Below are 14,522 nucleotides of genomic sequence, written 5' to 3' on the forward strand. Positions count from 1 at the left end.
GACAACCCTGCCCCGGCCCAGCTTGAGCCTAAAAGGCTTGTGCAGTAGGGTAACATGGCATGTTGCCAGTGGCTCAGCTGCCAGCACCGGTGCTAGCCGACATGGAAGGCTCATCTGTATGGCCTGAGTCAGCTCACAGCTGCCAGCATCTGTGCTGTGTCCTGCTCCACATTTGTCCTGCCATCAAGTCAGAGGGCACAAACTTGACACTGACAAGTCCACCTCAAGACCATGTCCCCAAGTCACACAGCCACACATTCCTTAAGTACCTCCAGGCATGGCAATTTCCCCAATTCCACGGGCAGCGTGTGCCAGTGCTTGACAACCCTTTCAGATGAGAAATTTTTCCCTCATATCCAATCTAAACCACTCCTGGCACAACTTGAGGCCATTTCCTCTTGTCCTGTCCCTTGTTCCCTGGGAGCAGAGCCTGACCTGCACGAGCTCCACCCTCCTGTCAGGCAGCTGCAGAGAGTGAGAAGGTTCCTGTCGGATCCTGGTCTTCTCCAATGTCAGCCCCTCCAGCTCCCTCAGCTGCTCCTCATCAGACTGCTTCTCCAGGCTCTTCCCCAGCTCCCTTCCCTTCTCTGCACACACTCCAGCCCCTCAAGGGCTTCCTTGACAGGAGGGGCCCAAAACTCATCCCAAGACTCCACGTAACTTACATCTGTTCAACTGAACTCTCCTAAGAGAGCAAAGGCTAGTGATGCTGAGATTTCTCCCAGCTGCTTTGGGAATATCTTGCCTGCTTCTTCATGCTGCCTGCGAGCTTTATACCAGACCCCCTCCATGGTATCTGCCCTGTTGGCCTTCCCCTCAATTCTTACCCAAAACTACTCAACTCCATCAGCACCATCATTAAGCCCTAGACAGCTGGAACCCTCCCTTACATAGATGGTGACCCCAGTGCCTCTCCTTCCTTGCCTGTCCTTTCTGAAGGGACAATCTGGGAAGCTTTCCATCATCATCTTTGAAAACGAGAGCTCAGTGCTTTGCTGGGATTTCTTTGGCGGAGGAACGCTAATAGCAATGCTGAAGATGTGCCCTGATTGCACCCTAAAGAGTAGGAAGATGAACAGAATAGCCATTGGCTACAGCACTCCAGTGTGGGACTCATCCCACCACGGCTCTGGGATGGCAACTGTGTCCCGCTTTTCCTGCTGTGCAACCACTTCCAGCTCCCGCACTTTGCTGTCCACGCTGCATGAAGTGGCAAGGAAGCACTTCAGTTGAGCTCTTGATCTCGTTACCTTTTTGGAGGGGATGAAAGGAATAAGATAGATGTGTCTTTACAAACAGACCACGAGATTCTGCTTGTTGATAGGGCCAGGGACTCATAGATAGGGAAGTAACAAAAGAAATTCCCAGTTCTAGAAGATGCTACTAAATGACATGGACTATTGCTCAGCCAAAGCCATGTTAAATTCCTGAACTTCGAGAAAAAGAAGATCTTAACAGAATTATGAACAGTGTTTGGTTATGTATGTATATAAAACAGAGGGTGCATATTAGAGGGAGCCATAGAGCAGGTGACTTAGGAAGTCTGTACCTTCCGAGTACCTCAGGCAATGGGGGAAGGAACGCACCTGGAAATTAGGATAAAAAGGAGGCTGTGCCCTCCAACAGCTTGAGACACCCCATAAGAAATGTCCCATGGCCTCTCCCTTTATTTGGATAACATTACAAGACTCATCTGTGTCTTTTCCAGACAGAAACCTCTGGCGCTGTGAATTATTTTCGCACAGGGAGATGCCCTAATCCTTCAGTGGCCATTCACAAATTCTTCTCTGGTTTCTAACACATCAAGAACCCCTGTGTCCTTGCTGCTGCACGGATCTCCCACGGCTCTGTGCCGGCCGCACACCGGAGCTCCCAGCTCCAGCTGGCAGCACCTCAGCGCCCTGTGCCCTCCCGCCCCGACAGCCGCGCCAGGCCCTGCTTGCTGCCCTCATGGTGCCACTCGTGGCCCCAGTGCTCTCCAAGGGCTTCTCCGGGGACACCTTCCTGCGGCCTTTCCGTCCCCGCACGAGGCCCACCAGCAACCCGCAGAGGGGCTGTTTCCAAGGGCCTGCAGGCCCAGCACCAGGGGCAGAGGCTTCCCGCTGACAGAGGGAGGGGTTAGGCTGGACATGTGGAAGAACCTCTTGGCTCTGAGGCTGCTGAGGCCCTGGCCCACGCTGCCCACAGAAGCTGTGGCTGCCCCATCCCTGGCAGTGTTCCAGGCCAGCTTGGATGGGGCTTGGAGCAACCTGGCCTAGTGGAAGGCATCCCTGCCCTTGGCAGCAGGGTTGGAACAAGATGATGTTTAAGGAGCCTTCCAAGCCAAGCCCTTGTGTCATTCTGTGATCACAGGGCCTGGGGACAGCTGGGCTTAATTTCTGATTAGAACCAGTTTCAGCCCTGTAAGTTTGGTTGAGTTCAAGGAGACTCTTGACGAGCCCACATTCCCAGTGCATGAGATTTACCAATGCTGAGATCAACAAAGTCTTGCACGATCCAGATTCTGCAATATTGCATTTTATTGAAGCAACAGCAAACCAGTTTCTGGCTTGCCCCTCATAAACGCACTGACTATAGAGCATTAATAGGTGTCACGAGGGATAGTGACACGAAATACGTTCTGTATTGTTATTGTCTAAATATAATTACCTATTCAAATCTTGATCATTAATTTTATCATGATATAATAATTACATATATTGTATCTTTGATATTATTTATATTGGTATATTGTTTTGTTTAATTATATTTTCCTATTATAGATGTTAATCAATAAATTTTATAATATATAATATGTCTAGACCATGTCTTTGTATCTATGAAATAAAAATCTAGATTATTATGGATGCAAAGTTTCAGGTCAGCGCCAACCGAGTTGGTCCAATGCTGACCTAAAGGTGTCCCTCTGGGGACAAGGACAGTCACCGTCCCGTGACCGATCGCGGACAAGCAGCGCCGATTGTTCCTCTCGGTCTTCTTTTCCCTGTTTCTTTTTTCTTTTTCTGCCTCACATTCCTACTTCTTTTACACTCTGATTTTTGGCCCTTCCCAAAGGCCAGGAACAGTTGCATGCTACCGGTGGGATTTGGTGACTTTGGCCATGCACGTAAGGCATGTGCTCTCTTCATGCGCATTCTCGGGAGTGGGAAGTTCACGCGCAAGTGGAGCTCAATGTGGATCTGTGTGACCTTTTTTGGAAAAGAAAATGATACAGGGAGGTAGAATAAACCCTCCCGTGGCCCTCCACCTGCTGAGGCAGCAGGAGAGGCCGTGGGGCCTCTGCCAGAGTCTTTGAACGCATCCTCTTCTCCTTAAAGGAGCAGATTCGTAACCCAGCTTGTTCTGTGCAGTGAAGGGGAGTGAGGCCAACGGCGCTAGAGAGGTGCAGGGGCTCTTCTGGGCCTCAGGGAAACAACACGGCTCCGAGAGGCCTCTGCTTCACTCCGGACGTCACTCTGTACTTGGGCCTTGCTGGAGCCAGGGGCCACATAGGTGAGAGGCCCAGCTCCTGTTTTTCTCAACCAGCCCCGTCAATTCTTCGCTGACTTCCAGCAAGTCTGCAGCACATCTGGCGTTCAGCGCAGTGACCGAGCACTGGAGCACATTGCCCAGAGGTTGTGGAGTCTCCCTCGCCGGAGATAGTCAAGAGCCCTCCGAACGCAATGCTTTGCAATGCACAGCAGGAAGGGCCTGCTGGAGCAGCCCTGGACAAGATGATCTCACCGGTGGTCCTTTCAAATGGGAACTCGTCTGGGATTCTGAGATCGGCATCTTTGCACAAGGGGAAGCTCTCAGAGGGAAAATGGACCCTAAGACAGAGCTGGGGGCAGTCACAGTCCAGGTGGTAATGGGACTCTCTCTCACAAGGCCCCTGGCCACGGCCTCTTCAGCCTCATTGGCTTGGACTCCCCGAGCGTGCTTTTGCTCTGGAGGACAGGTGTGGCAGCAATTCCCAGGGCCGACTGAGCAGTGTCTTCTCCATGTTCTGCACGCTCAGGTCTGTGTCAGCTCCTCCCTGAGGACTAGATTCTGCACACAGACCCCAGAGAACACAAAAAGGAATGGCAGTATTTGCTCTTGCGTGCTCCCCGAGCCGCGTAGCCAACCTGGTCATCACTGGATGCAGTGCTGAGGAGACTGTTGGGACGACACTGCTGCTGCTGCTGTCGATGGCAGAGTGCTGCTGCACAGCGCTTTCCCTTCCCTCTCTGTATCCCACACTCTCCCCTCTTTTCCCCTGTACTATCAGGTGGTTCTCTGCTGCCAGCTGCCAGTCCCACAAGCACAGCTCTAAGCAGGAGAACCTCTTTCAAGGATCATTGCTGAGGATTCTTCTGAACCATGTCCTCAGATCCATATACTCGCTCATTGCCTGAGAGTGGGCAGCCGGATCCATCACCATGTGATGGAAGAGATTGCACGTCCTGGCCATTTGCACCTCTGGGGGCAAACTGATCTCCCCAGGGAGCCTCTGGTTGCCCAAAATAAAGTGGTTGAGGCATCTCACTTCCACGCTTAAGCGCAGGTACTCGCTGATATCCACCAGTCGCCTCATGAAATCTCTCCTGCGCCACCGTGACACAGGTATGATGTTCAGGAGGTGCATAACAATGGTCTTTGTGGTGTAGGTGGAAATGCCTAAGCCCAGCTGAAGACGGGTGAAGAACTGCAGGCATTTGAGGTGCAAGCTGTCAGGGGGGGCCAGCCTGGCAATGTACTTGAAGAACTTCACCTCTGCCACAGCGTAGGTCTCAGGCCACGTTGTGCTTGGGGTGCAGGCCTGTCTAGGCTGGCTGCTCACAAAGACGTCCGAGTCGCCTTGCCGCACCCCGAAGAGCACCTCAATCCGGAAGCTTTCTCTGCCCTTGGTCACCTGGAATTGGCAGGAGCGTTTGGAGGGCAGCAGCACTAAACGCCAGGCGTGCGACTGAGGCAAAGCTGGCCAGACGGCTCTCACCAGCTGGTAGAACCAGCGGGCTGTTTTCTGCACATCGAGGTAGGCGCCGGTGCACAGGGTGTGAAGGAGGCTGGGATCCTGATTCCTCCTCAGCTCCTCCTCGGGGTGGTGCAGGAAGCACAGCATCTTCTCACCCTGCTGCTCCCTCGTGCAGGTGCACTCCAGCTGCACACGGACACGGAAGTTCCTCACGTGCCTCTGCCCCTCAGTGTCCAGCTCCAGGTGGAAGGTGTGCCCTCGGGGAGGAGTCATGGGCACGAGCAGGCGGTACACAACATCCTGCTCGCGGGGACTCCAACCTTCAAAGGCACTGCCCACCCCAATGGCTCGTTCCAGGACCGGGTAGAAACTGCCAGACAAGACGTGGCCAAAGTAAATTGTGAAATTGGTCATCAGTTCAGTTGTCCACTCACAGCCTTTCTGCAGGTCCTGTACAGGCCACTGTATGCGCTCCATTAAAATCCTTCCAGTGTAATCTTCAATATCACGCTCTCCTCCTTCGGCTTCACGTGCATCATTATTGTTGTTTTCTGCATTTGCAGCCGCAATGACAACTTCATTTCCAGCACCAGCTTCGTTTGCAGCACCACCGCCGACTTCCTCTACGTTGCCATCATCATTGCTGTCTTCCTCCCGATTCGCATCATTGTTGTCTTCCTCTTCATTTCCAACAGCTTCTTCTTCGTCTGCATCCACATTTCTCACTTCCTCTTCATTTCCAACAGCTTCTTCTTCGTCTGCATCCACATTTCTCACTTCTTCCTCATTTGCACCATTGTTTTCTTCTTCAGGCTCCTCTCTCCTCAGGCTCCTTTCCCTCCAGATAAACCATAGGGCCGAGAGAAGGAGCAGGAGCCCAGCAACGGCCCAAACCTGCCAGTGCTGCAAGGCAGACCAGAGCAGCTCTCGCCAGGCCCCTCCACTCTGCTTCAGGGTGAGCTGATCCACTTCCCATTCCAGAAGAATCTTCTCCACTTCCTGGCTTATCGCACGCGCCTCCATGCGCAGACGCATCGCCTCGTCCAATCCATCACCCACGGGCTGCAGGTACTGGACTAGGCTTTGCAAGAGCAAGAACCACAATACCAAGGGACCCATGGTCTGCAGGAGGATGGAGAGAAGGCCTTGAGTGGGGCGGGAAGGGAGGCAGCCGGCAGTGGGGGCAGCAGGGACGGGAATGACAGGGGCCTGGGGCCAGGAAGGACAGGGCCCCAGACAGCTGGCAGGCAGCAAGGCCTGTCCCGCTGCCCCAGCAGCAGCAGCAGCAGCAGCAGCAGCAGCACCCTGCCTGCCCAAGGCTCTCCCGTGAGGGGCTGTCCCTGCCCTGTGCAGGCGGAGAACCCTCCCCCGGGTGCAGCGTTTCTGCCCCAGCCCTTGTCCCCAGCCCAGCCTCCCCGCCACGTGTGCACTCACCGCTTGCCCAAGCAATACAGGGCCAGCGTTACCTGCTGGGGCCTTTGATAGCTGCCCCCATTGTGACACATCGCCCGTGATGTCACAGGAGCCACAGCACATCACAGCCAGGCCAGCCCCACCCTTTGTGCCCAGCCCAGCTCAGCCACTCAGAGTGGCCCTGGTGAACTGCTTAAGGCTGCTTTTGAGTGAATCTTCTTCTAAGAACTTCCCTTGGTCTTTCCTTTGTCTTTCTTATCAGCTGCCCTCCACTGCCAGTCTCATAGATACCCATGTTGGAAGGCACCCTCGAGGATCATTGAGTCTAAGCCTTGACTCCACACTGGTTCAGCCACACTTAAATCTCTGAGTTGTCGAGGTTGAAAAAGACCCTGAAGATCGCACAGTCCAACTGCAAACTTAACGCTGCCTACTCCACCAATCAGCCAGCTCCCCAAATGCCACATCCACACAATGTTTAAACCTTTCTCAGGTGCTGACTCAGCCATTTCCCTGGGCAGCCTGTTTGCAAGCTTGAGACCCTCTTTATTGAAGGAATATTTCCTAGAGATCCAATCTAAAGCTCCCGTGGTGCAACTTGAGGTCATTTCCTCTGCTCGCATTGCTTGTTCCCTGGGCTAATAGAATGACCCCCACCGAGCTACAACCTCCCTTCAGGGACCACCTGCACTGTGTCAGGAGCTTGGGCTGTGAAAGCAGCTCCTCGCAGAAGAGAGGAAGGTGATGCTTTTGCAATGGCGCTCCTGTGATCCAGTGGGACCAAAGGGGTTGTCGCTGGGCAGGAGAGTTTCAGGCTGCCAGGAAGCGTTTCCATGTGGAGGAGAACCTTTCTGCCAAATACATCAACCAAGGGAAGCCACGCCCTTCCAAGCAGAAGGAAAAAATCAGAATTTTCCTTGTAGAAAATGGAAAGGTTGGAGTGCAAGTCAGTGCTGGAATGTGCCCACATGTCCGTGTGGGTTTTGCTAAGCTGCAAGGCCAGACGGGGAAGATGGGATCCCTGCACCCAGGAAATGCCCTCTTGCTCTGGGGCCTTCCAATGGCACTGGCAGCACAAGTGAGAGCCCTTCCTTAGCCTTTGCCTTCAGCAAGGCCCCAGTTTGGGCAAACCCTGAATTCCCTAAGAAAGCAGCTCAGATGTCCGCTGCCTGCCCTGTGGGATGCCAGAGGACAGACAAGCTCCACAAGGTGCTAATGCAAGACAGCTTAGGCTGCAGCTTTCTGCCCTTGTGTCTCTGGAGCCTTGGAGGGGAAGGCTGCGTGGCTTGGCGTGACCTTCACCAGCTCTCCTGCTAACAGCACTGGGCACCCCAAGGCTGTTTGGTCTCAGCTCAGGCAAGAGCAGAAAGAAACCCTCGCCTGTGTTCGTAGATCCCTGAGACGAGCAAGGACGAGGAGTGTGCAGAGAAGAGGCCGTCAGCACTGCACGGCAGCTTCTCCCAGCCATGAATCGCAGGAAATTCAAACACTAATCATATGCTTTGGGATTGGCGTTGTGTTTTGCTTGGAGCTTTTTCCCCCACAAGAAAACCTGTGGCATTTGCCATGTTGCACACCTGGATTTGAGTGGTCCACTCTCAGTGCAGCCTAGATCGGTCTCAAAACTGTGCCTTTGCCCCTCTCGTTCCTCGATGTGTTACGATGTGTCGTTTGAAGGGGTTGATAGGTAACACCCATTCTCTTTTTTCACCTTGTGCTCAAGAGCTGGGAGAGCCACTGACCACCCTGCCCCGGCCCAGCTTGAGCCTAAAAGGCTTGTGCAGTAGGGTAACATGGCATGTTGCCAGTGGCTCAGCTGCCAGCACCGGTGCTAGCCGACATGGAAGGCTCATCTGTATGGCCTGAGTCAGCTCACAGCTGCCAGCATCTGTGCTGTGTCCTGCTCCACATTTGTCCTGCCATCAAGTCAGAGGGCACAAACTTGACACTGACAAGTCCACCTCAAGACCATGTCCCCAAGTCACACAGCCACACATTCCTTAAGTACCTCCAGGCATGGCAATTTCCCCAATTCCATGGGCAGCCTGTGCCAGTGCTTGACAATCCTTTCAGATGAGAAATTTTTCCCTCATATCCAATCTAAACCACTCCTGGCACAACTTGAGGCCATTTCCTCTTGTCCTGTCCCTTGTTCCCTGGGAGCAGAGCCTGACCTGCACGAGCTCCACCCTCCTGTCAGGCAGCTGCAGAGAGTGAGAAGGTTCCTGTCGGATCCTGGTCTTCTCCAATGTCAGCCCCTCCAGCTCCCTCAGCTGCTCCTCATCAGACTGCTTCTCCAGGCTCTTCCCCAGCTCCCTTCCCTTCTCTGCACACACTCCAGCCCCTCAAGGGCTTCCTTGACAGGAGGGGCCCAAAACTCATCCCAAGACTCCACGTAACTTACATCTGTTCAACTGAACTCTCCTAAGAGAGCAAAGGCTAGTGATGCTGAGATTTCTCCCAGCTGCTTTGGGAATATCTTGCCTGCTTCTTCATGCTGCCTGCGAGCTTTATACCAGACCCCCTCCATGGTATCTGCCCTGTTGGCCTTCCCCTCAATTCTTACCCAAAACCACTCAACTCCATCAGCACCATCATTAAGCTCTACACAGCTGGAACCCTCCCTTACATAGATGGTGACCCCAGTGCCGCTCCTTCCTTGCCTGTCCTTTCTGAAGGGACAATCTGGGAAGCTTTCCATCATCATCTTTGAAAACGAGAGCTCAGTGCTTTGCTGGGATTTCTTTGGCGGAGGAACGCTAATAGCAGTGCTGAAGATGTGCCCTGATTGCACCCTAAAGAGTAGGAAGATGAACAGAATAGCCATTGGCTACAGCACTCCAGTGTGGGACTCATCCCACCACGGCTCTGGGATGGCAACTGTGTCCCGCTTTTCCTGCTGTGCAACCACTTCCAGCTCCCGCACTTTGCTGTCCACGCTGCATGAAGTGGCAAGGAAGCACTTCAGTTGAGCTCTTGATCTCGTTACCTTTTTGGAGGGGATGAAAGGAATAAGATAGATGTGTCTTTACAAACAGACCACGAGATTCTGCTTGTTGATAGGGCCAGGGACTCATAGATAGGGAAGTAACAAAAGAAATTCCCAGTTCTAGAAGATGCTACTAAATGACATGGACTATTGCTCAGCCAAAGCCATGTTAAATTCCTGAACTTCGAGAAAAAGAAGAAGATCTTAACAGAATTATGAACAGTGTTTGGTTATGTATGTATATAAAACAGAGGGTGCATATTAGAGGGGGCCATAGAGTAGGTGACTCAGGAAGTCTGTACCTTCCGAGTACCTCAGGCAATGGGGGAAGGAACGCACCTGGAAATTAGGATAAAAAGGAGGCTGTGCCCTCCAACAGCTTGAGACACCCCATAAGAAATGTCCCATGGCCTCTCCCTTTATTCGGATAACATTACAAGACTCATCTGTGTCTTTTCCAGACAGAAACCTCTGGCGCTGTGAATTATTTTCGCACAGGGAGATGCCCTAATCCTTCAGTGGCCATTCTCAAATTCTTCTCTGGTTTCTAACACATCAAGAACCCCTGTGTCCTTGCTGCTGCACGGATCTCCCACGGCTCTGTGCCGGCCGCACACCGGAGCTCCCAGCTCCAGCTGGCAGCGCCTCAGCGCCCTGTGCCCTCCCGCCCCGACAGCCGCGCCAGGCCCTGCTTGCTGCCCTCATGGTGCCACTCGTGGCCCCAGTGCTCTCCAAGGGCTTCTCCGGGGACACCTTCCTGCGGCCTTTCCGTCCCCGCACGAGGCCCACCAGCAACCCGCAGAGGGGCTGTTTCCAAGGGCCTGCAGGCCCAGCACCAGGGGCAGAGGCTTCCCGCTGACAGAGGGAGGGGTTAGGCTGGACATGTGGAAGAACCTCTTGGCTCTGAGGCTGCTGAGGCCCTGGCCCACGCTGCCCACAGAAGCTGTGGCTGCCCCATCCCTGGCAGTGTTCCAGGCCAGCTTGGATGGGGCTTGGAGCAACCTGGCCTAGTGGAAGGCATCCCTGCCCTTGGCAGCAGGGTTGGAACAAGATGATGTTTAAGGAGCCTTCCAAGCCAAGCCCTTGTGTCATTCTGTGATCACAGGGCCTGGGGACAGCTGGGCTTAATTTCTGATTAGAACCAGTTTCAGCCCTGTAAGTTTGGTTGAGTTCAAGGAGACTCTTGACGAGCCCACATTCCCAGTGCATGAGATTTACCAATGCTGAGATCAACAAAGTCTTGCACGATCCAGATTCTGCAATATTGCATTTTATTGAAGCAACAGCAAACCAGTTTCTGGCTTGCCCCTCATAAATGCACTGACTATAGAGCATTAATAGGTGTCACGAGGGATAGTGACACGAAATACGTTCTGTATTGTTATTGTCTAAATATAATTACCTATTCAAATCTTGATCATTAATTTTATCATGATATAATAATTACATATATTGTATCTTTGATATTATTTATATTGGTATATTGTTTTGTTTAATTATATTTTCCTATTATAGATGTTAATCAATAAATTTTATAATATATAATATGTCTAGACTATGTCTTTGTATCTATGAAATAAAAATCTAGATTATTATGTATTCAAATTTCAGGTCAGTGCCAACCGAGTTGGTCCAATGCTGACCTAAAGGTGTCCCTCTGGGGACAAGGACAGTCACCGTCCCCTGACCGATCATGGACAAGCAGCGCCGATTGTTCCTCTCGGTCTTCTTTTCCCTGTTTCTTTTTTCTTTTTCTGTCTCACATTCCTGCTTCTTTTACACTCTGATTTTTGGCCCTTCCCAAAGGCCAGGAACAGTTGCATGCTACCGGTGGGGTTTGGTGACTTTGGCCATGCACGTAAGGCATGTGCTCTCTTCATGCGCGTTCTCGGGAGTGGGAAGTTCACGCGCAAGTGGAGCTCAATGTGGATCTGTGTGACCTTTTTTGGAAAAGAAAATGATACAGGGAGGTAGAATAAACCCTCGCATGGCCCTCCACCTGCTGAGGCAGCAGGAGAGGCCGTGGGGCCTCTGCCAGAGTCTTTGCACGCATCCTCTTCTCCTTAAAGGAGCAGATTCGTAACCCAGCTTGTTCTGTGCAGTGAAGGGGAGTGAGGCCAACGGCGCTAGAGAGGTGCAGGGGCTCTTCTGGGCCTCAGGGAAACATCACGGCGCCGAGAGGCCTCTGCTTCACTCCGGACGTCACTCTGTACTTGGGCCTTGCTGGAGCCAGGGGCCACATAGGTGAGAGGCCCAGCTCCTGTTTTTCTCAACCAGCCCCGTCAATTCTTCGCTGACTTCCAGCAAGTCTGCAGCACATCTGGCGTTCAGCGCAGTGACCGAGCACTGGAGCACATTGCCCAGAGGTTGTGGAGTCTCCCTCGCCGGAGATAGTCAAGAGCCCTCCGAACGCAATGCTTTGCAATGCACAGCAGGAAGGGCCTGCTGGAGCAGCCCTGGACAAGATGATCTCACCGGTGGTCCTTTCAAATGGGAACTCGTCTGGGATTCTGAGATCGGCATCTTTGCACAAGGGGAAGCTCTCAGAGGGAAAATGGACCCTAAGACAGAGCTGGGGGCAGTCACAGTCCAGGTGGTAATGGGACTCTCTCTCACAAGGCCCCTGGCCACGGCCTCTTCAGCCTCATTGGCTTGGACTCCCCGAGCGTGCTTTTGCTCTAGAGGACAGGTGTGGCAGCAATTCCCAGGGCCCACTGAGCAGTGCCTTCTCCATGTTCTGCACTCTCAGGTCTGTGTCAGCTCCTCCCTGAGGACTAGATTCTGCACACAGACCCCAGAGAACACAAAAAGGAATGGCAGTATTTGCTCTTGCGTGCTCCCCGAGCTGCGTAGCCAACCTGGTCATCACTGGATGCAGTGCTGAGGAGACTGTTGGGACGACACTGCTGCTGCTGCTGTCGATGGCAGAGTGCTGCTGCACAGCGCTTTCCCTTCCCTCTCTGTATCCCACACTCTCCCCTCTTTTCCCCTGTACTATCAGGTGGTTCTCTGCTGCCAGCTGCCAGTCCCACAAGCACAGCTCTAAGCAGGAAAATCTCTTTCAAGGAATATTTTCGAGCATTTCTACGAGCCACGTCCGCAGATCCATATACTCGCTCATCGCCTGTGAATGGGCAGCCGGATCCATCACCAGGTGATGGAAGAGATTGCACGTCCTGGACATTTGCACCTCTGGGGGCAAACTGATCTCCCCAGGGAGCCTCTGGTTGCCCAAAATAAATAGGTTGAGGCGTCTCACTTCCACGCTTAAGCGCAGGTACTCGCTGATATCCACCAGTCGCCTCACGAAATCTCTCCTGCGCCACCGTGACACAGGTATGATGTTCAGGAGGTGCATAACAATGGTCTTTGTGGTGTAGGTGGAAATGCCTAAGCCCAGCTGAAGACGGGTGAAGAACTGCAGGCATTTGAGGTGCAAGCTGTCAGGGGGGGCCAGCCTGGCAATGTACTTGAAGAACTTCACCTCTGCCACAGCGTAGGTCTCAGGCCACGTTGTGCTTGGGGTGCAGGCCTGTCTAGGCTGGCTGCTCACAAAGACGTCCGAGTCGCCTTGCCGCACCCCGAAGAGCACCTCAATCCGGAAGCTTTCTCTGCCCTTGGTCACCTGGAATTGGCAGGAGCGTTTGGAGGGCAGCAGCACTAAACGCCAGGCGTGCGACTGAGGCAAAGCTGGCCAGACGGCTCTCACCAGCTGGCAGAACCAGCGGGCTGTTTTCTGCACATCGAGGTAGGCGCCGGTGCACAGGGTGTGAAGGAGGCTGGGATCCTGATTCCTCCTCAGCTCCTCCTCGGGGTGGTGCAGGAAGCACAGCATCTTCTCACCCTGCTGCTCCCTCGTGCAGGTGCACTCCAGCTGCACACGGACACGGAAGTTCCTCACGTGCCTCTGCCCCTCAGTGTCCAGCTCCAGGTGGAAGGTGTGCCCTCGGGGAGGAGTCATGGGCACGAGCAGGCGGTACACAACATCCTGCTCGCGGGGACTCCAACCTTCAAAGGCACTGCCCACCCCAATGGCTCGTTCCAGGACCGGGTAGAAACTGCCAGACAAGACGTGGCCAAAGTAAATTGTGAAATTGGTCATCAGTTCAGTTGTCCACTCACAGCCGTTCTGCAGGTCCTGTACAGGCCACTGTATGCGCTCCATTAAAATCCTTCCAGTGTAATCTTCAATATCATGCTCTCCTCTTTCGGCTTCACGTGCATCATTATTGTTGTTTTCTGCATTTGCAGCCGCAATGACAACTTCATTTCCAGCACCAGCTTCGTTTGCAGCACCACCGCCGACTTCCTCTACGTTGCCATCATCATTGTTGTCTTCCTCCCGATTCGCATCATTGTTGTCTTCCTCTTCATTTCCAACAGCTTCTTCTTCGTCTGCATCCACATTTCTCACTTCTTCCTCATTTGCACCATTGTTTTCTTCTTCAGGCTCCTCTCTCCTCAGGCTCCTTTCCCTCCAGATAAACCATAGGGCCAAGAGAAGGAGCAGGAGCCCAGCAACGGCCCAAACCTGCCAGTGCTGCAAGGCAGACCAGAGCAGCTCTCGCCAGGCCCCTCCACTCTGCTTCAGGGTGAGCTGATCCACTTCCCATTCCAGAAGAGTCCTCTCCACTTCCTGGCTCATCGCACGCACTTCCATGCGCAGACGCATCGCCTCGTCCAATCCATCACCCACGGGCTGCAGGTACTGGACTAGGCTTTGCAAGAGCAAGAACCACAATACCAAGGGACCCATGGTCTGCAGGAGGATGGAGAGAAGGCCTTGAGTGGGGCGGGGAGGGAGGCAGCTGGCAGTGGGGGCAGACGGGACGGGAATGACAGGGGCCTGGGGCCAGGAAGGACAGGGCCCCAGACAGCTGGCAGGCAGCAAGGCCTGTCCCGCTGCCCCAGCAGCAGCAGCGGCAGCAGCAGCAGCAGCACCGTGCCTGCCCAAGGCTCTCCCGTGAGGGGCTGTCCCTGCCCTGTGCAGGTGGAGAACCCTCCCCCGGGTGCAGCGTTTCTGCCCCAGCCCTTGTCCCCAGCCCAGCCTCCCCGCCACGTGTGCACTCACCGCTTGCCCAAGCAATACAGGGCCAGCGTTACCTGCTGGGGCCTTTGATAGCTGCCCCCATTGTGACACATCGCCCGTGATGTCACAGGAGCCACAGCACATCACAGCCAGGC

The 14,522-nt window shown here is 53.6% G+C and overlaps 2 protein-coding genes across 2 annotated transcripts; both read right to left on the minus strand.

The window, feature by feature from the left end:
* Positions 1-4,309: 4,309 nt before the first annotated feature.
* LOC138110905 (inositol 1,4,5-trisphosphate receptor-interacting protein-like 1) lies at positions 4,310-6,055 on the minus strand. The gene has a single exon (XM_069016060.1). It carries the CDS (start codon positions 6,053-6,055, stop codon positions 4,310-4,312), a length of 1,746 nt encoding a protein of 581 aa, XP_068872161.1.
* A 6,344-nt stretch (positions 6,056-12,399) lies between these two features.
* On the minus strand, positions 12,400-14,094 carry LOC138112068 (inositol 1,4,5-trisphosphate receptor-interacting protein-like 1). The gene has a single exon (XM_069018757.1). The coding sequence runs from the start codon at positions 14,092-14,094 to the stop codon at positions 12,400-12,402; it is 1,695 nt and encodes a 564-aa protein (XP_068874858.1).
* Positions 14,095-14,522: the final 428 nt, after the last annotated feature.

The sequence above is a fragment of the Aphelocoma coerulescens genome, chromosome 5 (genome assembly GCF_041296385.1).
Source record: "Aphelocoma coerulescens isolate FSJ_1873_10779 chromosome 5, UR_Acoe_1.0, whole genome shotgun sequence".
NCBI classification, from domain to species: Eukaryota; Metazoa; Chordata; class Aves; order Passeriformes; family Corvidae; genus Aphelocoma; species Aphelocoma coerulescens.

Bases quoted from the DNA above. Each gene is read 5' to 3' on its own strand.
- LOC138110905 (XM_069016060.1), bottom strand. From the start codon at position 6,055: ATGGGTCCCTTGGTATTGTGGTTCTTGCTCTTGCAAAGCCTAGTCCAG.
- LOC138112068 (XM_069018757.1), bottom strand. From the start codon at position 14,094: ATGGGTCCCTTGGTATTGTGGTTCTTGCTCTTGCAAAGCCTAGTCCAG.